This window comes from Drosophila guanche, unplaced genomic scaffold, assembly GCF_900245975.1.
Source record: "Drosophila guanche unplaced genomic scaffold, DGUA_6, whole genome shotgun sequence".
Classification (NCBI taxonomy): domain Eukaryota; kingdom Metazoa; phylum Arthropoda; class Insecta; order Diptera; family Drosophilidae; genus Drosophila; species Drosophila guanche.
Genome location: NW_022995746.1, coordinates 2465688 through 2492445, shown reverse-complemented (window position 1 = coordinate 2492445; position 26758 = coordinate 2465688). Strand labels below are relative to the sequence as shown.

General features: G+C 47.8%; 3 protein-coding genes across 14 annotated transcripts in view; all 3 read right to left on the bottom strand.

Annotated features, from left to right (window-relative positions):
* Positions 1-1736: 1736 nt before the first annotated feature.
* Positions 1737-12484, bottom strand: LOC117581970 (ATP-binding cassette sub-family G member 4). Of its 2 annotated transcripts, XM_034269455.1 has the most exons (7): positions 11967-12484; positions 9672-10236; positions 4758-5060; positions 3407-4692; positions 3242-3342; positions 2888-3176; positions 1737-2833 (listed from the first exon to the last, which is right to left on the bottom strand). In XM_034269455.1, exons 2-7 carry the CDS (start codon positions 10073-10075, stop codon positions 2622-2624), a joined length of 2595 nt encoding a protein of 864 aa, XP_034125346.1. In that variant the 5' UTR covers positions 10076-10236; positions 11967-12484; the 3' UTR covers positions 1737-2621. The 2 variants fall into 2 exon arrangements, with proteins under 2 accessions (XP_034125346.1, XP_034125347.1); XM_034269456.1 differs by lacking the exons at positions 9672-10236; positions 11967-12484 and adding an exon at positions 5154-5374.
* Positions 12485-14747: 2263 nt separating this feature from the next.
* On the bottom strand, positions 14748-20904 carry LOC117582645 (protein borderless). Of its 2 annotated transcripts, none has more exons than XM_034270539.1 (6): positions 20319-20904; positions 16729-17236; positions 16228-16637; positions 15860-16088; positions 15590-15802; positions 14748-15530 (listed from the first exon to the last, which is right to left on the bottom strand). In XM_034270539.1, exons 1-6 carry the CDS (start codon positions 20538-20540, stop codon positions 14962-14964), a joined length of 2151 nt encoding a protein of 716 aa, XP_034126430.1. In that variant the 5' UTR covers positions 20541-20904; the 3' UTR covers positions 14748-14961. The 2 variants fall into 2 exon arrangements, with proteins under 2 accessions (XP_034126430.1, XP_034126431.1); XM_034270540.1 differs by having other exon boundaries at positions 15590-15796; positions 20319-20903.
* Positions 20905-24198: 3294 nt separating this feature from the next.
* Positions 24199-26758, bottom strand: part of LOC117582644 (protein turtle) — a 37412-nt gene continuing 34852 nt past the window's right edge. For 4 of the 10 annotated variants that reach the window (XM_034270528.1, XM_034270526.1, XM_034270531.1 and 1 more), the window contains one exon: positions 24199-26637. In XM_034270528.1, coding sequence (XP_034126419.1) covers positions 24762-26637 — 1876 coding nt within the window. In that variant the 3' untranslated portion in view covers positions 24199-24761. The remainder of the gene's footprint in view (positions 26638-26758) is intronic. The other 6 variants (XM_034270533.1, XM_034270534.1, XM_034270536.1 and 3 more) reach the window with 3 other exon arrangements.

Genomic DNA, 26758 nt, shown 5'->3' with positions numbered 1-26758 from the left:
CCCACCCCCTCCCGTGCTGCCACAATTTTCTATGCACACACATTTTGTAGCTGTATTTTCGTATTTGTATTTGTTTTGGGAAAATGCAATTTTCCATTTCCATTTTCCAAAAATATTATCATTTGCCTTTGGGGGCTGCCCAGCGTTGGTGGCGCATCTGCAGTGGCCTCTCTCTCTCTCTCTCTCTCTGTAGCTTAGCGGCACATAAATAATAAATTGTCCCCCTGCCCAGCCATGTCTATCTGTGTGTATCTATGGCTGTGTGCATGTGTGTGTTTGGGTGAAACATTAACAATTTATCAGTGAATCGAAAAAGCAACAAGCCAATAAAAATCACTCCGTTTGACCGGTGACATTGCAACATTGCCCCATATGCTGACCCCCCCTGCATGTCTGTGTGTGTTTGTCTGCCCCACGCGGCTAGTTTTTTGCTGCCTCTAACATCAGTTTTGTGCCCCGTTTGGCGTTACAAATGTCAAATGGCATTGCAATATTGATGTTCGAATACATGGAGCGACATGCGGACTGTGCTTAGGGGGGTGTTGGGGTCGGAATTTCCAGCATTCTAATGGCTGTGGGTTGGCAGAGAGAGGGAGAGTGGGAGCGTGCACTGCAATAAACGTTTGAAGGATATGGGGCGGATAAAGATGAATTGCAATCGATACGAAACATCATGAAATATGACGCTGAGACATGAGACAACTGAAAGGAAAAGACGGAGCTGAAAAAGGGGATTCAATTTTGAGTGTTCAAGGTGCTTTTTTTCTTGATATTGAGTAAATATTGCACCGTCTAGTATAGAAGATATAGTGAAGATGTATTGGGTATGCTCTTTCTTGGCTCTACTTGGCCCCACACATTGACCATTTGGCAGTAAATTCTAACTTAAACGCCCCCTCTCAGGCGTCTCGTGAAACATTTAATTATTGTTAGTTAAGACACAAACCTTAAAAAGATATTGCAGCTGTCTGTTCTGTTACTGAACATAGCTGCACATAGGAGCACCTAGCAGATGTTAATTAACAGCAGTTTTAGTTAAGCTAGCTTTTGTCAGCGATCACTCCTATAAGCGCCATCTGGTGTAGTATTCAGTTTTTAAGTTGGGACACGAACCGGAAAAGGATATATTGATAGGATATTTGGATGGACAAAACTCAGCTCTGACAACAGCTTGTTGGAGTGAAACTGCATCGACTGTGCTGACAAAATCTCACTGGCAAGAAACTGCCAAGTGTGTCTGTGGAAAGAGGAAATATGTGCTTTGCTGCTCGCTGGAACCCCACCATCTGCCCCTTAACTCAAAAGTTTATTGAGTGAAAATCTTCTTTAGATGTTTGATGATATTTTTGGATTCTTTATTTATACAAATCTACAGGATCGACGATTTTGAATGCAAATCTGTTGGATTTTGATGTGTTGTGTGGGTGTTGCTGTGTATTTTGTTGGTTTTACATTAATTAATAATATCATACAGACACATTGTACGACACATGCACGTAAATATATCCTTAGTATGTACAGTTCATTTTGTTGAACCAATTGCTTAGTCGAGAATTATGATATAGTTGCACTTCCTCTGAGAGGAGAGGCTGAATATGTTGCCACAGATTTTTAGTTTATACAAAAATTTCACTTTTGTCCTTACAAATATCACACCCAAGGGCAATCTTTGGATCTTAAGAGAACATAAAGGGCAGAGCGAAAGAGAGGGTTAAAGAGTAAGGCTATAGAGCGGCTCAAATGATAATTGCATTTATTTTAGCATGATAAATGTAGTTGGCATAGAATTAAACTAAAGAAACAAATTACTAAATTAAAATATAATAATCACAAATACGCCGTAAAACTGTACAACAAATTCTGATTGGATTCCAGTAACACCGCCCCTTCCAGCTGCTGCTGCCCTCTCGTTCGTATCACAAGGGGAGAATGATGATAAATGTATCCCTAGATGTGGTACTATCCCAGAACTTAGTTACTAAAAAAAAGTAGCGAAAAAGGTGGGGTTCCCAGAAGAGGAGAGGGAGCCTACACACACACGCACACTCATGCACACACAAGCTACAGGTTAGGACGGAGTGAAGAACGTTGGGAAAAGGTTTCGAATGGGGAATTTCTTTTTCTACTTTTAAGTTCAGACTCTTTTCAGCTTTTTTTTGGTCACAAGAATTATTTGCTACAGCAGCAGGAAGGGAGGGGCATCGGTAGTAGGGGTATTGCGGCACGTGTACGGGATGGGATGAACGAACCAAACTAATTATAGATGGGTGTTTAGAATATATAGTAACTAAATGTAAATGTATCAGAATGTGTTTCTGTGGGTATGCAGAGCAGAACAGAGACTACAGAGACTACAGAGCCTACAGCCTACAGCTTATCTATGTATGTATCTGTCTGTATTTTTCTATCTATCTATAGATAAATATTATAAGAACCGTGCTGCTGCCTGCCGTGTTTTAATACCCTTCTGGCGGTAATCTGTGTGTGTATTTGTGTGGTGTATAAAGGTACAAAGCCTAAACGGGTGTAGGGGGAGAAAATTGAATAACTACGTTGATCCTTTGATCCCTGAACTTTTTACTCGTATTTACAAATTGGGGGGGGGGGCTACTAGGACCCGCTTAGCGTATCATATGCAGCTTCCAGCGCAGCACAAAGTACGCAAAGATGCGCAGGGCAAAGAATATCCCCGTTAGGGCGACAGCATCCACCCAGAAGCGTGCATTGTCCATGGACATCTCCTCGAGAAACTTCTTGGGCATGCGATAATGGCAGTACATTTGATTGCACTGCAGCTTGGCACGATCCATGCCATAAATGGCAACCATGGCGCCTGCAGGGACAGAGAATTAGAGAGGAAACTCTTAGGAAATATATTCAAACTCACCCTCAAAGCCATAGCGCACATAACTGACATACGACACCCACTGCAGATAGCCTGGAATCGTGTCAAAGTTCACAAAGAAACCGGAGAACAATATCGTGGGTATGGTGGTGACGGGCCCCAGGAACACGCCCGTCTCAATGTTCATGCCAGCGCCAATGAGCAGGCCCAGCGACTGCGCCACCAGCGAATTGAGCACCTGAATGAGCACAAACATGGACACACGATTCCACTCCATGGGCTGCGATGTCAGATAGTAGACGACCAGAACATAGACGCTGGAGAAGACAATCTAGGGAAGGGTAGAGCAGTTGTTAGAGCAGAGAAAACACCGGAGGGAGTGGCTGGAAGACTCACCTGAAAGGGCATATCCGCTATCGTTTTGGCAAAGTAAAAGGCCTTCAGGGAGTACCAATAATTGAGATGCTCCCGCACGAACACAGACATTTCCGTGGGAACTACAAGGGAGGAAAATAAATCTGCCATAAGTGGAGCAACAAAGGATCATCTCTTCCCACTCACATGTCAAAATGGTTGGCATCATCGCTGTAAAAGTGGTGAAGAGTGACACAAAGAATATGCAGCCAGCATTGCTCATGATTTTGGATGCCTCATTGCCCACATCGTAGTAGATCATGCCAATGATGGCGCCCACAATGACATGCGAGAAGAGTCGCATGTGGGTGAGCATCCTGTCCCGCATGATGGTGCGAAAGGAGCGCTTCAGCAGTATCCAGAACTGCATCCAGCCGCTGGTGGGGAAACCCGTCTTGTTCGGCAGCGTCACCACGCTCTCGTGCGAGTCCAGCAGCGAGGTCATGCAGCCCACAACGCCGCCAGTGGTTGGGCCACCTGCAGCACTGCCGGGCGCCCCGCCGCCCTTGGAGGAGCTGAAGCTGCAGCTGTCCTCGTTGGTTTGTGGCATCAGAATGACGGCGCTGCAGTCGGAGTTTTGCGATTGTTGCGCCTCCAGCTTCGGTGGTTTTAGATCCTCATCCGGATCGGCATTGGCATCGGCTTCGGCTTCGGCATCCCCATCCAGCGGATGTTGTATGTTCCCCGCGAGCAGTGGCTTCTCATCCTCCACGTGCAGCACGGCACTCACTGTGGTCTTGGCGGGCAGCAGCGTGAGGCAGTAGTCCTTGTGGGCGTACTTCTTGCACGCTCCACTCTTGACGGCATCCACGAGCTTGGGCACCGCATCGCCGTACTCCCCGGAGGCCACCTCCAAGACGTAATCCGCGGGATTGTGATAAGAGGGGCACTCATAGCCGAGCGATGACAGATACGGCACCAGACCGCGCACACGTCCCTCATACACGCACTGCCCCTGGGCCAGCAGATACAAATGGTCGAATTTCTCGAAGAGTCGCGCCGATGGCTGGTGGATGGTGCAGACAATGGTGCGGCCGCCGCGTGCCAGCGAACGCAGCAGCGAAATCAGCTGGAAGCAGGTGGAGCTGTCCAGGCCCGAGGTGGGTTCATCGAAGAACATCACGGGGGGATTGTTCACCAGCTCCAGGGCGATGGACAGACGCTTCCGCTGCCCGCCCGACAGATTGCAGGTCAGCGTGTGCGCCGACTCCTTGAGGCCAATTGTCTCCAGGATCTCCTCCACGACCACACGCTTGGCATAGGAGATCATGTGTTTGCCCAGTTTCAGATTAGCGGCCACCATCATGGCCTCGCTGACGGTTAGATTGGCAATCAGGACATCGTCCTGCATGATGTAGCAGGAGAGTTTGCGGAATCTGCGCAGATTGCGCTCCTTGCTGTTGATCATCACCGAACCAGAGAGTTGAGCAGTCCTTCAAGGATAGGAGAAAGATTAGTGAATGTTTCTGTAAGTGAAAAATGCATTTTTTTGGCTCACTTGTAACCCGCGAGGATATTCATCAGCGTGCTCTTGCCCGCACCCGAGGGACCCATGATGGCTGTGATCTCGCCATTGCGAAACTTCCCGGAGACGCTCTTCAGGATGGTCTTGCAGCCACGGCGATGCCCGAAGGCCACCGAGTAGGATATATCACAGAACTCAATTTCCACCGGCGGCCGCTGGGGCAGGTGGGAGAGCGAGATGGTGCCCTTCTTCTGGCCATTGCTGCTGCTGCTGCCGTTGTTCAGCACCTTGGGGGCCAGTGCCACGCCCACGCCATTGCACAGGTTATTCTGTGACCTAGAAAATAGTTCAAGCAGAAGCGAAATCCGTGATTAGTTGCGGGGTTGGCTCTTGGGTTGGGTGGGGTGTGTTGTGTTGTGTGGCGCCTACTTAAGCCAACATGCGGCACAGTCCTCGGGCCGCTGCAGGGCGCTCACACAGCTGCCGTTTTTCGTGAGTTTTGTCTGCACAAAGGACATGGAGCGACTATGTTGCTGCTGCATCTCCTGACGCTGCAGCAGCTCCGCCTCGAAGCTGGAATTCTGTATGCCGCAGCCGCTGTTCACGCTGCTGCAGCGCGTCAGCGTCATTTCCATGTTCATGTTTGTCTTCGTCTTTTCCCTTTTCCCTTTTCCCTTTTTGTTCCCTTTAGCTATGTGAATGCCACATGATGTGGCACCTTCGCTAACGACCTGAATGGGGGCAATCAATCGATCAATCAGCAGCATTTAGCGGCAAGCCACAAGGGGAAACGGAAACACCCAGGCACCCACCCAGCGACGCTGCAAAATGCCAAAGTTCGAGTCTCTCGCTGTCTGTCGCGTGTGGGGGTTCCATTCATGAAATGTCGCGCAAAAACAGAGAGGGGTGTGGGAGAAGGAGGAGTGGTTTGAGTGCGTTTTCATTAGTGTGACGGGGGCCAATGCCAATTAACATTATTACATGTCTTTCGGGTGCAAATTCGTTGATTGCGTGATTGATTGGAGGCGGAACCCATTCACTAAAGATGGAGAAAAACATTCTGCCAGATTCTGTGTCAGTATTTTTATCTGGAAAATAGCAGCTTATCAGCTCATCAGCTGAGGCATGCGCGGAATAGAACGTATCTATCAGATACGCACGCACTTCAAAAGTCAGCGGCAAAAGGCAAAGCGGGAGATTGGCATCCCAGCAATTTGTCTCTAATTTCGCTGCCGTAAACGGAGTCGAGTCGGGCATTAAAATTGAAATGGAAATTGGCTGGAACGGCGGGGCGTGCGGGTTTCCCTATCAGCTGTTTGGCTGAGAGCCATGCGGGGCCGCTGCTCTGCGCTCTCTCTTGCTCTCCCGCTCTCTGTTAACTGAATAAAGATACGGCTAAGCGGGGGGAGAGTGTGCGTGCTACCACTACCAATGAATAATGAACAATTTCTCATCGTCATTGTCGTCATGGTGCTGCTCAGTCCGGCAAAATTGTTAATACTCTTTCCGCTTTTGGGTAGTAATTTATTTATTTAATGTTTATTATTTATTGGCAGTATTGGTAGTGGTTGCATACGCCCATAAATGCTTAAAACTTTTTCCATTTCGGGCAGTACATTATTTATTTATTGTTGGTGTAAAATTCTCCCCATTTCGGGGGTTCCTAATATTTGTTTATTGATCAACAAAAATAGCAGAAATTATCGGAATATTAGGAACATCATTAACGAACCCTAAAGAACACCTCTTACTTCTATTTTTTGCAGATCGCACTCCAAGAACCTATTGGATCTGCCATTCAATTTGAATTCAAAATTGGCCCCATGGTAAGTGTATCTTTTGCTTTGCACTTGTATTTATCTGTACTTGATTGTTTTGTTGTTGTTTTGCTTTTTCTATGTTTGGCTTTAGCTTGTTGGCCTCTTTCGAAATACGATAAATATATGAAGACCCCGTCAGACCCAGTTCCCCTCCCATATCCGAAGCAACTTCTGCTCGCATCTGTGTATCTGTGTATCTGCGTATCTATAATTGCAATTGTAACAGTGTGTGCCTGTAGTTGTGTATCCATAAGTATTGCGAATCGTTTCGCGCGAAACTGGGTGCTCGTGCACCTAAAACTTGGGTACATTCTGAGTGCGCATGCACTCGCTTGCACTCACACTCGTGCGGTGAACGAACTCAACGAAGCGAGCGAGCAGAGCAAGCGAACGAACGAACGAAGCGAACGCACGAGCAGCAGCGAGAGCAGAGCGCGCTGTAAACTGAACGAAGAACGAAGAAAGAAAGAAGCAGTTGCTGTGGGTTAGAGCGGGAAGGGGCACGGAGGGTGGTTGCTTTGGTCTTTGGCTTGCGAAATGCACGCGATATTTGCACTTGCATTTAGTCAAAGAAGAAAGAATAAAGAAGCCTTGGGGGCTGTGCAGAGAGGTGCACCCACAGTTCACAGTTCATAGGCCTAGCAATGCAATTAAGTTCGCTCAATTGGATGCAAATTCAATAAAGTCACGCGACGCCACTCGACAAGGGGAACTTGGAAACCACTCCAACGTACACGTATTATCAATCTTAATGCCAGCTAATTGTAGCATCGATGTCTGGGCTACCTATTTTATTTGATTGATTGCTGGTTTGTAGAGTCCATAAAGCAGCTGCCTGCTGCTGTTGCCTGCCACAGTTCACACGAGTTCCAGTCCAGTCCCTACCCGCCTGAACCTTGATACCATGGAGAGAAGTTACATTGTTTCGTTTGCGCACTGATTAAAGTCGCCAACCGGAAATATCAGCACTCGACTGTGCGGATTAGATCATCCATTGCTAAACGACAATTAAACAGCTCATAAATGCCCCACACACACAGGGAGGAGGACAGTGGCAGTGCCGCTGTAAGAGCGGTTAATCAACGAGAGACGACACTAATAAAAGCATTAAATTCCCTTCCTGAATGGAGGGGCACTGCGAGCTTAATCCACTTGCGTTGCAGGCGGAATGAACAGCAGACAAAGGACACTCATCGCTGTAAAGGATACACTCAAGCAGAAGGTCAATCAAATATGCAAACGGATGTACGGTGGTACGGTACGGTGGATGTGGGTGTAGCACCGCCTTCCGTTGCCCTCGAAGCGTATCAGAAGGTCAGTCCAGGCGGTGCCTGCCACGAGCTTAGATTTACAGGTTGCACGGCGTCCCACAGTCTCGACAGTCTTGTAGCTTTTTGCCGCAACTTCATATTACATAACTCGTGGCGGGGCACACACAGGTTCACTTGCCAAAAACAAAACAAAAACTTGCACGTAAAAAACGACTGCGGATATGCGACTCCACACCTCCCCGTTGCTCCGCCGCCTATTGGGGTAGCATTTTTCTTCGATTTTTCTTTTTGTTTTTTTGTCTAATATTTCTATCAATATTTAAAGCGAAAATTGGAGACAAGCGGCGCCCCATACACAGGCAAGTGCCACACAGAACTAAATGCCGCACGGAGTACGACTGCCAGACTACGGGCACAACTTTGGACAGCAGCAGGCTGTCGCGTGGCATGGCGTGGCGGCTTGTTCGATTTTTCCCAACACAGCCAAAGGCATGCGGCGCCGCGAGGTCCGTTCAGGCAGTTGCTCTACCATTCAGAAGGAGTTGCTTGGCTGAAGGAAGTGGCAGGGGAGAAAGGAGTTTGATTGAGGGAACAGTCTAGGGGAGAGTGGCAACAGGGGGAGGATATTAGCTGCATGTAAAGAGCATCCTTTGTTCGGTGAGGCAGTATCCCCTTTTTGTCACTGGCTTTAGTTCTTTCGGCGGCATTACATTCAGCTCTCAACACCCTCCCGTTCCTTCCTCTGTTCATGGCTGGATACATTTCTGTGTGCGTTTGTTTTTGTGGCATATTATTTATGGGGCAACAAGCTAGGTGCGGGGCGGGGCACTTAAAGCCATTTCTCTCTATGCGCTGACTGGCCGCTTGATTGCTTCAATTGTGCCGCACATATGGCAGAAGCAGGAGGAGGCTGCCTGGATACACCGACAGGACCTGGTGACCTTCCAGTTTTAATTACACTCTGCGCTGCATTGATTTCCACGTGGATATAGCGGCAGAGGAGAGGCGTGGCAGTGTGTGTGTGTGTGTGTGTTTGCATTTTCCATTAGATCTCTCTTCTATTAGCATTTTAATTACGCTTTTGCTTCGGCTTCAGCTTCGGCTTCGGCTTCTGTGCGATGACAGCTCAAGGCTGCAGCGCGGCTTACCACCTGCACGACTGACATCTGAAGGATACTCCCACAAGCAGCGCCTCAGCCCCAATACCCACTTGAAGTCTAAGAAAATGTCTAAGGAATGCATTTTTAAATGATTTTTCCAACATTTGTGGCTGCATAATCCTGTGGAACGGCTCCAGTTTGGTGGGCGCCCATCACCATGCCGACATGCCTTTTGTGGAGCTACACACAGAGCTACAAGGAGGATGTCAGATGTCGGATGTCGCTTGTCGAGTAGAAGCAGCCATCGATTTTCTGTAGTCGCTTCCTTCGCCTCTTTGCCTCTACGCGGCGCACCTTGATGGCGTGTGCGTTGGGCTGTCGCGTGGGTGCGTGGCAGATGCGGATATTACGGAATGTCCCGACCCAGTCCCAGTCCCATTAACAGACCCATTGCCATAGCTAATTTTGAGTCGAGTTCCATAAATAGAGACCCAGTTCATCCCCCCTTAAGGCTCATTGTTTCCTGTGCTTCTGTGATTTGTGATTTAAATAGACAAAAGTGGAACAGGCGGACAGTTGGATGGGTGGGTGTCAAGGCGTTATAAATGACATGTGGCTACATCCAGTCCCAGTGCCGCCCGCCCATTCCTTGTAGCATAAATAAAGGACATGGTCCTTGGGTACACACACACAAGCATAATCCCAGATAATGCCATTAGTGGAAATAGCAAGGAATAATGGACAAGGACTACTCACCCATGGTTCACATTGGCATTGCATTGCTTCAGGTCGTTGGTCATCTTCTGCAGCGGCAATCCCTGCAGCGGCTTCAGCAGTGGCACGGGTGTGGGATTGGTATTGGGATTAAGATTTGTATTAAGATTGTGATTATGTGTGGGGCTCTGGGAGAGCGTTGACAGCGTGGCGCTGTTGTTGCTGCTCTTATAGAGCACGGCATTTGGCTGTGTTGTTGCTGCTGTTGCTCCTTCTGTGATGTCTGTCGTTGCTGTTGCTGCGGCTGGCAGTATGACTGCCTTTGTGGCATTGCATTTGTCCACCAGGGGCACATTGGAGGCCTGCATTTCATCCATTCTGTGTGTGTTTGAGTGTGTGCTTCTGTATTGAGTATCCGTTTCAGTTCGTGCAACTGAAATTGGCATTCGGTTGCGTCAGCATTTGGCTTTCTTTCTTTCGAATTTCTTTCGAGTGAATATTGATTTGTGATTCCAGAATTTGTGACTCTCTTGTGGATGCTCCTCTTGGTCTCCTTCTATTCACGCATCACACGGAATTCGCAGCTGCTTTGGAAGTACTTTTGGGTCTGCAAAGAAAGGGAAATAATTGTAGTCACCTCTGTCGCTAGTTACGCTGATCTCTGTGGCACATAATTTGTGCTGATTGATTGAACATACACCCAAGCTGAGGCCCTGTCTGTGGCACCCCTTCAATCTTCATTACATCACAATTGGGTGGCAGCTGGAAGCTGACATTCTTGCCTGAAGGCCTCTTACAGATACATTCAGCTTTGAATGCTGTAGCTCTAATTGCCACACAATGGGGCAGAGGCACAGTCGGGCAGAGTGTGTAAACGATAGGCGATAAATTCAATGTCAGAGACTTTTGAGTGCTGCCCTCTTCTGAGTGTCGCTGTCCCTGCCCTTGTCAGCGGTTCTGTTTCTGCCCTGAGACATCAAATCAGCTGCTAAAAACTGCAGGAAAATGAAGGCCATCGAACCAAAGCGTTCTATAAGCTCGGTTTGTCTGCACCCATCCAAGAGAGAGAGAGTATCAGGCGACAGGTGCAAGTGCTGTGGTGCAGGTGGCCAGCACCGGTCTGCGCTACGATAAGATTTCCACTGGCTAACGATGAGCCAGAGCGTATTCTGGTAGCCTCGCGTAGTATTTATTACAGATTTTTGTGTTTGTTTGTTGGCGGCGATTAGATGCGTGGCCCGATAGGCTTCCTTTTGGCGCTAATCGGCGTTGTAAGGGCCACAGCTAATCTGCCAATTATTGCTTTATATGCGACGAGACATGCGAGTTTCGAGTCTGGGGGCAGTGCGGGGTTTCCGCGTGGTTTGTTACCATCTGTCGACGGATGAAGGTTGGCTTATCGGCAAACGACGGCGACAGCCACGCCGCACAGCTGCAAAAATTGTCTAATCGGGCAATCAGACGGAATCAGCGAAAGGCCGGGAAACTGATGGACTGCTGAACTGAAGATTTTCGAGGAATTTTGCGTGGCCCAAGAATTCGCAGAAAACTTTTTAAGCAGCTGAAGTGGGGGAGTGTGGGAGCGTGGGGAGTGTGCGTCGTGGGTTGGCGGGGTGGGTGGATGACCTGCGTGTAGAGGTCCTACCCTAATGCCAATCGATGTAGGTCATGTCTGTCGAAGAATCTACTGCCAGCTAGCTGCTGCTGCTGCTTTGACCTATCTTCCGGATGCTCCACTTCGACAGAGACACGGAGACATGCGACCCGGGACCCGCTCACTCACTACCTCGTTTTATTCGTGTATTAACTAATGGCGGGCCATGGAAACATTTAAAAACATTCAACGCTTGAGGCAGAGCAAGAGAGCAGAGCAGCAGATTGCGATGATTGCGAGGGGTGTGCCGGGAGGGCAAGAGAGAGCGCACGCGCTCTCGTCAGATAAAGATAGAGGCAGCGTTAGCAGCGGCAGGAAAACATTAAAAGATACATATGACTTTTCCCCGTGGACCAGAGAGTACGGAGAGAGTGCAGCGGAGGTGGGGACAGCTAACGGCGTGCTATAATTTACCGCCTCTGGAGTTTCTGGTGGTGGCTGCCTGGGGAACTGCAACTACAAGAAAGAACCTTCAGAGTTTTGAGGGTTCACTTCGTTACGATTGTGGAAGAGCGGAAGCGCTTAGACCTAAGCTAGGAATGAGTAACATTCGCATTCGCTTTGGAATATATTCTATTCTATTAAATAACGACGCAATTTCCTCACAAGCACTCGCACTCGCACTTCAAAATTTCAATTCGATTTTTAATGTAACTTCGTGGATCTCTGGCTATGGGCCTCACCTTTTGGGATGATGGCAAATGTTTCGTTTTCCTCTTCCGAGAACATCAGACCAGGCACAGGCACAGCACAAAACGTGTTTTCGGTTTCATTAGCATTATATATTTCGGTTGTTGTTTTTGCTTTTTTTTTTGTTGTTGGCCACTGCCAGAGATATTTATTTGCTCTGCCGCTTCGCCTCTTTTTTTGTTTTTGGCCACTCGATCGCGCGATTTATAAGTATTTGATTATTACGAGAGAGCAAACATCGTCTGCACTTTATTCAAATGTGCCTCGAGGAGCCAGCACCACAAACAATCTCTTGGATTCGTTTATGTTTGTTGTCTTTCTGTTTTTGTTGTAGTGGCAAGTAAGGGAGTTCTGTATTACAGCTGCGACTCGGGCTCCAAGGTGGTATGAAACGTGTTTTATTTTCCACAGCAAATCGCGAGAGTGGATAGTCCGTCTATCCGTCCGATCCGCCCCGTAATATTTCGGTGAGGTGAGGCCAAAACCAACCAACGCGAACAACGAAGAACTGTGAAATGCGGGAGCTGCTGTTTGGCAACGGAGACGTAAACGAACCCCAACAGCAGCAGCAGACAGCAGCAGCAGGCAGCAGCACTAGAAGCAGCAGCAGCAGCAGCAGCTGAGAAGCAGTGCACTATGGGGAGTTTTGAGCACTTTTTGTGGCGAAAATTAAGAAAAATAAATTGATATATATAATTAATATTACGCACTGAAAATTCTTGAGTTCCACTGCCTTTATCAGACTCCTCCAAAGACAAGAAATAATTTTCTTTGAGAGCGCTTGTGTCTCGCAAGCGAGCAGCTCTGTTAAAAAGCTGCTAACTTAACAGTGGTCAACTCTGTAACATTGTGGACCACATCAAAAATATTTAATTTAATTAAAAATTTATTATTTGAGGTTATTTTCAAAAATTGGTTTTGGTCACTAAAAGTAATCAAGCTCCCCATGGTACAGTGTGGCTGCGCTCGCTCTCTCTCTCTCTCTTGCTCTCTATGTGTGTATGTGCGTGGAGAGAGCGGATACGATACTACTTGGGTTTCGTCAATGGGGAAGTCGTCGTCACACGCTCGCTCTCTCTCGCTCTTCGTCTTTGTCTGCCGTTGTTCAATTGCAATGTTGCCCATACAATTTACTTGCTCACAGCTCTGAGCTCTCCGAGAGTGTGTTTGTGTGTGTGTGTGTGATGGCTGCGCATGTGGGGCAAGGCATGTGCGTTGGTGTGACAAACAGCTGACTGTAAACAGAATGCTTTGTATTGCCAGCCAGCCCCATGGCGAATGCAGCAGCGGCAGCAGCAGCGTGTGAGTTCAGATGCACTTGGGGGAGTCGCCAGACTCCCACTTCCACTTCCCCCCTGCAGATTTCCTTGGAATTATCAAATTAAGATAGAGAAAGTGGGGACCCCAGGGTTTGGCTGCGGCTGCTTTGGCGGAGGAGTAATCGCATTTCTGCTCATTTCCATTCCCTTCTGGAACAATTGTGACCTTTGAACCGACACGATCACAACAGAACAAAGCACAAACACAATTTTGATTTCCGAGCAGCCGCAGGAGGAGGGAGGAGCTGCAGACAGTAATATCTGCGAGTGAGCAATAACCGCCTCCCCCTGCACCCCCCTAAAAATGGGTTTCTTTCGAAATTCAACTTTTGCAATCAAATCCGTTCGCTTCGCTTGGACTTGCTGCGAGAGAACAAAGCTCAAGTCGAGAACGGAACAGAACGTGAGCTTGTGCTGTGTTTTCCTTTCACTGCTCCCCCCGTGGAAATGCGCTGCGCAGGGGACTAATCGTCTAATCGCAATGACCTTAATATAATATAAGCAACTAAATAGCATACACTCAAATCAGTGTCAGCGTGCAGTGCCAGTGTACTTGCTTATTGTTTTTACTGTTTTTAATGGTTATTGTTTTTGCCTTCCTTATTATTGTTTTTATTGTTTTTTAAACTCTGCGCAAATTGGTTTCCAAATGATTCGACACTCAATGGACGATAGGCTGGGGCAGCACACCCTTTGATATCATTTCAGACGCCTCATTAGGCCGCTGCCGATATGTGTCAGTCATCGCGAGTTTGTTGACTCGCTTTCGCTTTATTTCAGGTGCCAATTGTATAGTTCCGTGACACACGAAGCTCCTCCCAGCTGTAAATTGGGTCAATATCTTGGGGGCAATGCATCAAAGCGTTGCGAGTGCAAATCAGTTGGCGGTGGGTTACATCAATTGAACCTCCGCAATGACATCTTAATGGGGGGGCTCCAAGTGCAACGTTTTGGGTGCATTTCAGGTGTGCGCCTAATCGGGCAAATGCGAATGAATGAATTGCTGGAACGACAGTCGTTCTGGGTGCACTCAACGTGAGCCATATCGGATGCGATGGCTACGTGCCTGCTAATTGCCCATTTAACGATGTGACGTACTTCAGCTGCGGATTGCGTGTGTCTCATGGAGGTGGGGGGAGTTGAGTGTGAGGACAGCTGTCCTTAGCACACGCCATGCGGTTTTGTTGTTGAATTTTTGAATGCAGCGAAGCGCAGCGTAACGGCGGAAGCTCTCACTCAGCCACGCAACAATAGAGAGAGAAAGCTCCCGCCAACATTTAAACGGTAAAAGCTTTCTTCCAACCGAAACGAGCTTTCAAGCTAGCGCATGCATGGAGCTGTTGTCTCGCTTGTGCGCGCCAGAGCGGGATAGCTAGCTAGCTTGCGCTTGGCAAGTGCTACCCATCAAAGGCGCGTAATTTGAAATTGATTTTTTTTTCTTGTTGATTTATTTAATTTTTATTTCGAATTAGTAGAATTTATAGTACAGATAGCAGCTAGACATAAATTAAAAAGTCAGTATTTTATGGTGTAATGGATTATGTTGGGGTTGGGCAACACTGGCAACTGGCAACTGGCAATTCAAGTGGCATCACTGGGGTGCCTGGGATGGTGGGGATGGGGAACCCTCGCTGGCTATCGCATCAAAGTGCCAGCGGATCTGTAGCATTCAGGAGGATTGTCGTATCTTGACGCTGTCCTGCTCATCGCTGTCGCAGTCCCCGCTCTCGGCAGTGTCCTCATCGCAGGCTGCCTCGCTGTCCCGGGCAAACAGGTGCCGCAGGCAGCTCCTTTTCACGTATAAAAAAGCGCACAGAGCGCACAATAAAAAGAGTACTCCCACAGACGAGCCAATGATCAGTGCCCGCATCTTGCGCTGCGACGGCACATCGATGAGCAGCTCGGGGCTGGGCACCTGCTGCTGACTGTTGGCGCCCACCGCCACCACCTGCACCTTGAAGGTGGTGTCCTCCTTGAGGTGCCGCAGCTGATAGAAGTTGTCGAAGGTCTCCGCCTGGCCGATGAGATAGTGCTCCGGCTCCTTCCACCAGCGCACCGTGTATAGCCGCAGGCCCTCGAGTCCCTGCGTCGGATGCTCCCAGTGCAGCAGCCAGCCCTGCTGATTGCTCAACGCGCTGAGATTTGAAGGGGCACCCAAACCACCGCTAAATGTGGGCAGCTGTCCCAGCTCATTCTGTCCCAGTTGGGCATCGAAATCCTCCGCGCGAATGGGTGAAGCTGCAAGGGGAGAGAATTTAGACTCTGGGGAACACAAACTCCATGCTGGATGAGCTCACGTTGTGTCTGAAAACGGAACTGCTTGCTGAACATCCCGTCGCCATATTTGTCCTGACTGAGGACCATAAACTCGTACTCCTTCCCAGGCACCAGATGCTGTATGGTCGCCTCCATCACATTCTTGTCCAGCACGCGCATTGTGCGCCACTCGGGCGCCTCTGTCAGGCGATACCACACGGTGTACTCGAGATTGGGCCGCAGGTAGCCTGCAACTGCAGCCATTAGAGCCCACCTTCCACATTCATCTATGTGTAATCTCGAACTCTCACCTGGCTGCCAGCGTATGGTGATGCAGGTCTCGGTGCTGTTGGCCGTCAGATTGTATGGCGGCCGTGGTGCAATGTTCTCAATCATTAATTCGGCCTCTGTTGTTATGGTTGCCGCTTCATTGGTCGCCGCGCACTCGTACATGCCGCGATCCGATTCGATTAGGCTCGTGATGGTCAGGTTACCGCCACTGAGGCTGTGCCTTTCGGGTGGAAGCGGTTGCCCATCTTTCTGTCATGCAAAATGAGAGAGAGAGAGAAAAAGAGATAGGAGCCATGGAGCATGCATAATTAAAAATGCAATCAAGCAAGACTCTGCAGTGTCCACTGTCCATTGAAAATAGCAACAGAAGTCCCCACTCCACACTCACCCGACTCCAGACAATGGATGGACGATTGTTTCCGTCCCGGTCGATGGCTTCGCAGGGCAGGTCGGCCGACTCGCCCAGCTTCTGTATGTAAATGGCCTTGGGTGTGACGCTGAAAATGGGCGGTCGCAGCACAATTACACTAATGATGGGCGAGGGCCCGTCCGTGCCGAGGTCATTGTAGGGTGTGCACGTGTAGCTGCCCGCATGATTCTCATCCACCTTGGCAAAGAACAGGCTGCCATTCATCTTGTAGAATACGCCGGGCACATTGTACGAGTCGAACAGCAGGCCATCCTTCTCCCAGCGCAGATTCTTCAGCGGTGGATTGGCCCTGAAGTGGCAGTCGAGTACGGCAGGTTGGCCATACGGCAGATACACCTCGGGCGGTGCATAAATCACCTTGGCCTTATCTGTTATAGGGGGAAAAGATAGTCAAACAAACGATTGAAAGATAGATTTAGGCAGTGGCTCGAAATGTTAAAGCTGTCTCCTCCTACTCACATTGTATATTGAGAAAGGCCTTGGCCGTCTGCAGTTCACCCTCATTGTTGCGCACCTTGCACTCGTACTCCCCCAGGTCGCTCATCATGGTCGGATCGATGCTGAGGCTGCCGTCGGGGCCCATGAACGAACGCCGCACCAAATCCTGCACCTCCTGCAGCAGCACCCCGTCCTTGTACCAGGCCGCCTGCGAGTTATCCGGATACTTCATGACGCAGTGAAAGAACGCGGTCTGTCCCTCCTGTATGGTTTGATTCACGGGCGGAATGCGTATGAGGGAGCCGCCCTGCACCGCCAGGTGGTAGCGCGTGCCATTGTTGCGTATGCTGGGCGAGCGATTGGGAAAGATCACCTGGCAGTGGTACCAGCCTTGGTCTGACTCCCTTATGGCTGTTAGATTGACGGAGGCACGACCGTACTCTGGATGCTGTTCGACGAGATGCAGGCGGCCATTGAAGAGCTCGTTGGTGGAGGTTTCCTTCTCGAACCACGTGAAGATCTTTTTGTTCTGCGGAAAGGGGAGCAGCTTAAGGGCTGGCTTTAAGTGTATTGGAAAACATTCATTCAACCCCGCTTATGATTATGATTGGGAAAGGCGCCTGCTCCGTTTGTCCTTGTCTGAGAATGCAGAATGCAAAATGCCGTAAATCCATTTGTCAGATAAACACACACACACGCCCCACCCTGCCACAGGCCCAGCCCGGTCTCTGTTTCTCTCTCTATGCAGCATTATAATTTTCGCAAACTCCCGCTGAGTCTTCGCCTCCATTGCCACTGCAGCTGTGTGGTGACGCGGCACAGCGGTGGGGCCTCATGCCCCACCAAAAGTAACAATAACCAAAGAGGGAGGGGGAGCAGCCAGGCCTGCCGCTACTTTGTTGACAAATTTAAATGGACTCACGTGGTGCCACGCGGCGCACTTGAAGTGCCACCAATGCCACGCAGCCAGAGCCGAAGGGTGTTGCCCAAGAATATGTGGCAAGCAATAGATTGTTGCCATAATTCAGCTGCTCGACATTAAATTGCATTTTGTTTTAATTAAAGTTGAATGTATTTGTTACGTCAATATTTGTGTTAAATATATGACCTGGCAAATTATATCTGCGCAGCATAGTTTTTGCCTACCAACCAACAAAAAAAAGGGAGAATGAAAACCGTATTAATAATCGCCCGGAGAGTAAACACAGCGTCGTCTGTTATTTGTTTGCTTTTGCTGTTTGTTGTTTGTGCTGCATCATGTGCAAAAAGCTGCGGCAACACGCGTTCAACTTAAATTATTTAAATGCAATTGAAACGCGACAGAGGCAGAGGCAGAGGCAGCGCCTCATCGCTGCTGCGGTTTTGCATCCACTCTCTAATTGCTTTGGCATTAAACAAACGCAGGCATTTTTATGCTCGTTTTGTTTTTGTTTGTGCACTTGACTTTTTTATCCATTCAATCTGTGGATTGGTTCGGTTTGGGTTTGGGTTTGGGTTTGGGTTCTTAGTGGGTGGAAAAAACCGCATGCTAGGGATTTAGTTCGTCGCTTGGTTATTGATAGCCGCTGACCGCAAAAGTGGCAGTGCCAAGCAGCAGCAGCAGCTGCTCCTCCAACACAAAATTGCAATGGGATACGTTTAATTGTGTCACTCGACACTGCCTCTGGCCTGGGTGTTAGTTGATCTATTGACATTCGCTTTGTGCTTTAATTGAGATCGGGAAATAGACATCAAGATGCACAGCCCGCTGTACGCTGCTGTGACCGAAGTGGGCATCAATGTCACACACCAAGCCACCATTCAGACTGTGAGAATGCAATGATGATGATGCTGATGCTGATGCCTTGCGCTGCATTATGCGATGCACTCAAGAGAGAGAGAGCCCAGTGGCCAGTGCTCGTTCCCATTCCATAGAGCCATCCGATTATGTACACCCAACTGTGTGTCAAGTGCTTACTACTGTCTACTGTCTGCCGCCGCCGAACACATTTATCAGCATTATCCAACCAAATTACAAAACGTAACTTGATTTATCCGGTAATTTTTTGTTGTGCGCGAAAATTGTGCAAAAATTGGCCTCGCGACGGCCGTGAAAGTGGAACTCGAGCGGCACGGGACGGGAGCTTCTCTCATGGATTATGCATATTTTTGTTCTTGTTGCTGTTTGTACTTTAACCTTGTCTACGATTTTGTTTAATTACTAAAACAACTGCCCTTCCGCTGGGACAGAGATACAGTTTACGGCAGATACAGATCCGCACACAGAAAATTGAAAGCGCAATTAAATTAAATTAAAATCTATCAAAATGACATCATGACCCGCTGACCGAGTGGAATCTGCACTAATACAATGCGGATGAGTGTCACAGAAAAACAGAGAGAGAGAGAGCGAGAGAGAGTGAGTGAGCGAGAGAGAGAGAGAGCGATAAAGGCAAATTAAGCAAGTTAAAAACATAAGCGGGGCACAGCGTCGCTGCCTCTCCATTAAGGGTGGGGATTTGGGGAATTGCTGAGCCAATGATGAGCGTGTGTGTGCGATGAATAGTAATTCACTTTGATTTAAATACAAATGCAAGCATATTTCACTGACAGATTGACGCACTGAATGAAGCAATGATTGAATGACTGACGGACTGTCTGCGAGGATTGCGTTTTTCTTTTTTGTTGCTGCAATGAATTTGCAATTGAATTAAATTGCATTACTCACAGTTGTCAACAAAATGCCAGCCATTCAATTCGATTGAATCCAATTGAAATTGATTTCAACTCTGGATCTTTGTGCCACACCCACGAGCGTGTGCCCCCTGCCACTGTGGCCCGCGTGTGTGTCTTTGATGTCACACTTCACGCTGACACTCTCCCTGTTCGGGGTTTTTTTTGCTTTTGCCTTTGCTGTCTTTGTTTTTCTCGCCCTGATGTTGGTAATTTAAAGTGTTTGTGATACTGAAATCAGTTTTTCAGTCGCGTTCAAATGAAATTTAAATGCCGCATGGCATGGCCCGGAAGGAAGGACATAGGACAGGATGCGCGGATGCCAGGGATGCCAGGGATGCCAGGATGCAGCCTCGATCGACTGCATGTGGTTGCGCTTTAATTAGTAGCCAGGACCCACAGCTCCCTCCATGCCTTCTGTGCAATCGCAGCTGGCTGCTGCTGCTGGCTGCTGGCTGCTGCACCTGCAACCCCACAGCCACCCCAGAATGTATATTTTCTTCTCTTTCTGTTTGACTGGCTGGCTGAATGCTTCCGCGTTGCGCCCAGTGCTATGGCCATAAAGTCCGGGGTCGCGTAGCCCTTTTAATGAATGTGAGAGTCTCGTTTCACGCTGTGCAGCAGCATCGCAATTAAGGCTAACCAAGCACACATATGCCCACTGGCACCCAACCCCCCAACCCCACAACCCACGCGGGTCAGTCCGTCGGTCATTCTGTTGGAATGTCAGTCCGCTCTCTGGCCAGTGTCCGGGGCCACCTACGTGTCTGATAAATTAATAATTTGGACAATTTCATTTAAGAATTGCGTGCGCGTTGGCGTGAGCCATGAATAAGTGAGTGAGTGAGTGAGTGAGTGAGCGAATGACTAAAAGGCAGTGCCAGGGGTGACTGACTTACATCCTTGCTCCAGTGCACAACGTACGGAATGGGCGAGTCGAAGGGGAAGTCGATGTAGCAGCTGAAGACCACGTGTGAGCCCACTTTTGCCTCCAGATTCGTCTGGCGTCGATGATCGCGAGCGCCAACCGTACAGGATGCACGCATTAAGAGCGTCAGCAGTGCAATGAGCAGCGTAACGGAACGCACCGTTTCCAAAGTTCTTCTTGGCATTTTCTCCATCTGTCTGTCTCGTGTCTGGGCTGAGCACTCACTTAAACACACTCAAAACACTCGCACACTCGCACACTCACACTCATTCACTCGTCGTATTCATTGCATAATAATTCCGCGTTGTGCAGCGCAAAAACAAAGACTCAAAATCAAATTAAAATCTATGCAAAGTCCCGAAAATCAGGTCAAAATGTTTGCTCTTTGCTCTTCTTTTCTTTGCACGAATTTCTATGGCATTTACTGCTCGTATTTCTCGGATCCGCACCAGGAAATATCTATTGTATTGTGCGCAGTTTGTTGTTCCCTCTAACCCGTAGCTGACTGCTGACTATTTGCGGACTGTTTTTGAGGGTCGCGTACTGCACAGAACGACTGGAGAAGCGCTACTGAAAAATGAAATGCGATCAGACTGCAGAACGCGCAGAACGGGCACGAGAACTGCGGCTCGGATCTCTGCTGTCTCTGATGCTGTTTTCTATGCTCTCTCCTCTCTGGCATGCCACAGCAAGCCTCTCACCGCTCTTTCCCCTTTTACCAAACATTTGACATTTGACACACGCCCACGCCGCAGTTCAACCAAACATCCATCCATTGGGTCTCTGCGTCTCGTCTTTGGGCCGTTCAGTAGTCTCCCCCCCACAATTCGCTTTCGCAGACGTTTATCCACTTAAATAATTAGGCGATCGCCAAAGTGTTGTAGAAAACATTTATGGCGGCGACTCCAAGAAAGGCGATACCCTGGTCCGCTCTGAGATAATCGATTCTGCATTGGATGCTGTTCAGATTCTCTTTTAATTTCCCTCAGGGTGAAGCCTTTTTCCCTCACCTTTTCACAGGGTATCTGCTCTTCCATTGGTGCCTGTTTGCAGCTGAAAATTAAGCTATTTTTATAGCTGGTAAATTTCATTAGTTTAATTGGCCTCGAGCGCGGGCAGTCATCATCGCCTTTGCGGTGGCCGCGCAGGCGTATGAGTGATATTTTTTTGTAAATGTGAGAAAATAGGAATATCTATGAGTATTCTGTAATTAATACCCTTAGTACCCGTAGTGGCTTCCGGATTCCGATTACCATCTGCGACGCATAAAACTAGTAACCAATAAAAAATGCCATTTAATTCGTTTTATTTGATCAATTTCAAGTTTTTTATTTTTATTCGTTTTTTGTTTGGTTTTTGGTTTTTGTTTGTTTGTTTGTTTGTTTTTGCTTTCGTTTTTGTAAGTTTTATTTGTTTAAAAATTTTGTTCATTTTGCTAATTTCTCATTATAATTGTCAGTGTTTGAGTGTGTGTGTGTGTCCAGTGTGTGTGTGTGTGTGTTAGTGTGTGTCGTGTTAATTACAATATATTTTCGTTCTAAACTGATTTATCCTTGTACGATTTATATATATGCTGAATTGGAAACTTGCAATCAGTGTGTGGAGGGGAAATGCAATGCGCGGAAATGGGGGGAAAAGTGTGAAAAAGTGAAGCGAAAGATGGGGAGAGGAAGGGAAATGTTTGTTGAAGTTGAAGTGGAAGTAGAAGTTGAAGTTGAAGTTGAAGGAGGTGCAAAAGTATCTCGTTTTTGTTTCGTTTTTGTTTCTTTCATTTGAATAGTTCCTATTTGTTGTTGTTCCTATTGTGTTTGTTGTTCTTTCTTCGAAAGTGATTTCGAGAAGTGAGAAAGTTAAAGACTGACGGAGTCTGTCGCACCTTGTCCAAAAATCAAAGGCAACAGACGACTAAAGCGTTAGATTTTTACTTAGCTTAGTTTTTGTTTTTGTTTTTGTTTTCGTTTTGTTTTTTACTCTTAATGTACATACATGCCAGTTGAATGCCAGTAATCCAGTAACTGCTATATCCATAAATATATGCATGTACCGCAGATACATAATCATATATCGTATATGCCTTGAAGTCCCTCGTCTATTTTGCTTCTCTGCATCTCAATTAAAATTCAATTTATTCTCTGTAATTACTCTCTCTCTCTCTCTCTCTCTCTCGATTCTTGGCTTTTCCCTTCCATTTCGGCTTGTGCTTTCGTTTCGTTAATGCATCAATTAATTAATTTATTTAATTTCATTTCTAGTTAAACGTTTTAATGTGTGTGTGTGTGTGTGTGTGTGTGTGTGTGTAGCTGTGTGTGTTTGTCTGTCTATGTGCAATACAAAAAATCAACTTAATTACTTGAAATACCCTCAACATTTACAAGAAAAGTAATCATCGATAATGCAATTTTCTGCCTATGCCAATCCATACCATGCGTCGCTCTCACTTTGATTTTTTCTGTGTTATTTCTGGAGCAACAAAAGTGGGGCAAACACACACAAATACATATATTTATATAGAAATTCTTGAGATCATTCGAGTAGTTCTTTCGTAGTTGATTTCTTGATTTGCTTTGCTCTCTTCCTCTCGCTATCGAACCCTTTCCCCCCCTCAAATCGTTATTCGTATTACCTTTATGATTAGTATTATTATTATAATAATTATTAATATTATTATTTTGTATATTTTTTGTCTCTGTAATTTACATACGTTATACACACACGTGTCACATCTTCTTTACGCTTCTCTCGCTCTGGCAGTGTTTTGGCGTCAAGTTGTGTCAAACCATCATTCCGTACAATTTGATCGATTTATCGTTAATCGTTAATCGTTAATCATTTAACAAGTACCTAAAAAAAACAAACAGAAACTCAGCTGTATCTGCGGGATCTATGCACAACTGTGGCCCTCTCTTTGCTCTCTCTCTCTCTCTCTCTCTCTTGTATCTATAGATATTGTATCTGTATCTGTATCTTGTTACCTTACCAACTTATTCAACTGTCGAGTGGCGTCGCAATTGACCAAGTCTTGGGTTGTGTGTGTGTGTGTGGTGTGTGTGTGTGTGTGGGATATACTATATCGTACCGGAAAGAATCGTTTCGTTTTTATTTATTTTTTATTTTTATTATTATTTTTTTTTTTTGGTATTTAGTTTTTGTTTTGTGTGTTTGCGTTTAATAAATATTCTTGTTCGAGTTAATTATCGTGTGTGTGTGTTGTCTGTGTGTGTGTGTGTAACAGTAAACATATATGCAGCAGTTATATTTCATTTAATTTGTTCGTTAAACTGTTTTTTTTTTCGTTTCATTTTTGTTTTGGTTTTTTCTCTGTTTGTCGTTAAATAATTTAATTATGAAACAATTTCTCTATATGTGGTTTGTTCTTTTTAAATACGTTTTTTATCGTTTGTTTTGTTTTTGTTTTCTTTTATTTTTAACATCGTGTCATCGTCTGCCGGCTATCGATAATCGATAAATTTAACAACTAAATGCTTAACAGCTAGCATATTCCGTATTTCCGTATTGATTTTACTCGTACTTTTAGTGTTCTTGCTTTTATTTTTTATTTTTTGTTTTAACATAATTTAGGCCTTACGCGCTGTGGGGGATTGTTGGGATTTTTTGTGTTAAATGTCTTTTAATTTATTAATGTTTAACATATCAATCTGTACGTGTGTGTGTGTGTTTTAGTGTGTTGTTAAATATTCAAATATCTAAATACACTCGTAAATAATAATTATAATTATAATAATAATATTTAATTGTAATTTGTTGTTTACTTTTTTTTGTGTGTTTAATATCAATTCATTATTATTTATCGAGTTGTAATAATATGTTTTTTGTTGTTGTTGTATAATTGCTATAGTTTTTTTTTAATATTATACTTAAATTTTCGGCTCCTCAGCTGCTGCATTCCCCGCTCTCCATCTGTCTATCTGCTGCTCCCTTCAAAGTATTTACAAATCTCGCGTGGAATTCGCTTGGCTTCTCTCGCTCTATCGCTCTCTTCCCTTTCCTTTCCGTAAAATCTATTAATTGTTTCATTGCTGTGGTAACTTTTTAAGTTTCATATCTGAGGGTAGGAATCTCTAACGTGTGTGGGGTTGGGTTTTGGGGGGAAATGGCAGATGTGTGGCCTGATCCGATGTTCATTTATCTTTCCATGTATCCATGTATCATGTATCATCATCTCATCTACTACGTATGCGGTTGAATGTTGATTGCAATGGCATGCATGCTGCTTGCGGCTGCCTCAACCATCGCTCATCCGTCTCATCCGTCTCATCCGATGGCATCGCAATTTTGCGGTGCTTTTGCCTTTTGCATTGAGGCGCATTTCATGGGTGTGTTGCGGATGTGTGTCTGTGTGTGTGTGTGTGGATGCCATGTGGAACTTAATTAAATGCTTGACTGAAGCTGGCACTCAGCACACGCTCTCCATTTCGGGCACTCCCGCCTGTTGCATCGCCTGCCGCTTGCGGTACGCATAGAACTCCTCTCGCATCGCCTGCAGCCGCACCTCCACATTGTCATAGCGTGCCGGCAGCTGGTGTGGCAGTGGCAAGGTGCGCAGCTTCCGGGAACTGCCCGTTCCCCCGCTGTAGCCCGTGGGGGCATGGGCATGCAGCAGACTGCCGCTCAGCGGTCCCAGTGTGTGATGATGATGCAAATGATGATGATGGAGCGATGTATCAATGTGCAGATGATTGAGATCGTCGCGCAGCATACCACCCATGCCCGTGGGCGTTGAGGCGCTCGGTGTGGGCGTGGCCGGGTCGAATTCGTAGTGGCCATCGACGCTGCCCACGTCCACGGGGCACGGTGGCTTGGGCGCTGGCAAATTGCTGTCCGTGGCCGCGTTCAGTCTTGAGATCATTTCCAGCCAGTGGGCCATGGTGTAGGGCGGCGTGTTGGCCCGCGGATAAGCGGAGTAGGCGGAATGCGGCGTCTGGCCCTGGGCCTGCTGGCTGCCACCCAGTCCCCCTCCTGTCCCAAAGTAGCCCGAGTGCTTGGGCGGCGAGGGCGGTGCACGGTACGGCGGCAGCAGTCGCCATTCGCTGGTGCTGCCAGGATGATTGGAGGTGTTCTTCGACCCGAAGCCACTCGAGCTGCTCCGCGACTCGGGTGAGGCCTCCAGCCCTGCATTGACCCCCACCCCATTGCGCAGCGAGAGATTCAGATCGGGCAGCGGGGAGAGCAGCTCGTGCTGCTGGCGACTGAAGAGGCGGGAGTAGTGGCGCGGATACCAGCGAGTGCGCGGCCTGTAGCTATGATACGGCAGCTGCCCGTGGTAGTAGCTCCTCCACGATGGCGGCGATGGCAGCTGCAGCGGCACAAAGTGCTCCTCCAGCGGATGTTGTGGTTGCTGCTGCTGCTGCTGCTGCTGTTGCTGCTGCTGGCGTCGCGTCTCCTCCTGGATGGTTCTCAGCGAAGGCAGCTCCTGGGAGTAGTAGCGATAGCGACTGCCTGCGCCTCCGCTGTTGTGGGATCGCTCCGCCGAGTTGGGTGGATAAACGGTGCTGAGATCGCTGAAGTGTGTGGGATAGCCGACGCTGCCACTGCCGCCGCTCAGGAGCAGCTGCTGCTGATGCTGCAGATGGCTCATGGCCGGCGAGCTGGAGAAGATGCGCGAAATCCGCGACGGAGTGTACTGCTGCGGCGAGAGGAGATGGTGATGGTGATGGTGATGCTGCTGCTGGCCCAACGCTCCGCTGATGGTGTTGATGTGCAGCGGGCGACTCCTGTCCGCGTTCCCATACAGGCTGCGGATGTTCTGGTAGCGAGCCCCACTGATGGCCTCCTCAAAGTGCGCCGGCTGATGGTGCTGTGGCTTGCCGCCGATCTTGAGCAGACCCCCGAGGCCCTGGAGGAAGCCGCGTGCCGAGTCCGCTGCCGATTGTAGACTCAGCTGGCTGGAGGATGCCACCAGGGGACGCCGCCACGAGGCACGCGCTGTGATGAAGTTGCGCCGCGAGAGGAAGCCGCCATCGTCGCTGGATGATTTCTGGGAGACGTTGCTGTTGCGTCGCTCAAAGAGCGCTCCATCCACCACATCGATGTTGTTGTTGTCCAGCGTGTAGCCCTCGATCTTGGAGCCATCCACGTCCAAGACAAAGCGACCATCGAGGCTGCGTTGAATGCGACTCACAGAGCGCCGCCCGGTGGCAGTGTCGCAGTCCTCGAGGGTTGTGGGGGAGCTGTAGATGGAGTGGCAGTTGGTGCAGCGATCGGGTGGCCAGATCCAGTGAAGAATGGCAATCAGTATGGCGGTTAGACTTGATATTCGGGTTTGTTTGTACCTGGCAGAGGTGGAGATAAAAAAAGTGTTAAATGCAAGGAAAAAATGTGGAAAACAGATACAAAACTCAAGTGAATTAAACGCTGAACAAAAGTGGGAAACGGAACGAAAAATGAAACCAA

Excerpts from the sequence above, each read along its gene's own strand:
- LOC117581970 (XM_034269455.1), bottom strand. The coding sequence starts at position 10,075 with ATGCCAATTTCAGTTGCACGAACTGAAACGGATACTCAATACAGAAGC. Across the intron at positions 4,693-4,757 it reads AATATCCTCGCGGGTTACAA|GACTGCTCAACTCTCTGGTT; the intron begins GTGAGCCAAAAA and ends CTATCCTTGAAG. Across the intron at positions 2,834-2,887 it reads TGTGCGCTATGGCTTTGAGG|GCGCCATGGTTGCCATTTAT; the intron begins GTGAGTTTGAAT and ends CTGTCCCTGCAG.
- LOC117582645 (XM_034270539.1), bottom strand. The coding sequence starts at position 20,540 with ATGGAGAAAATGCCAAGAAGAACTTTGGAAACGGTGCGTTCCGTTACG. Across the intron at positions 17,237-20,318 it reads TTGTGCACTGGAGCAAGGAT|AACAAAAAGATCTTCACGTG; the intron begins GTAAGTCAGTCA and ends CCCTTTCCGCAG. Across the intron at positions 15,531-15,589 it reads GTTCCGTTTTCAGACACAAC|CTTCACCCATTCGCGCGGAG; the intron begins GTGAGCTCATCC and ends CTCCCCTTGCAG.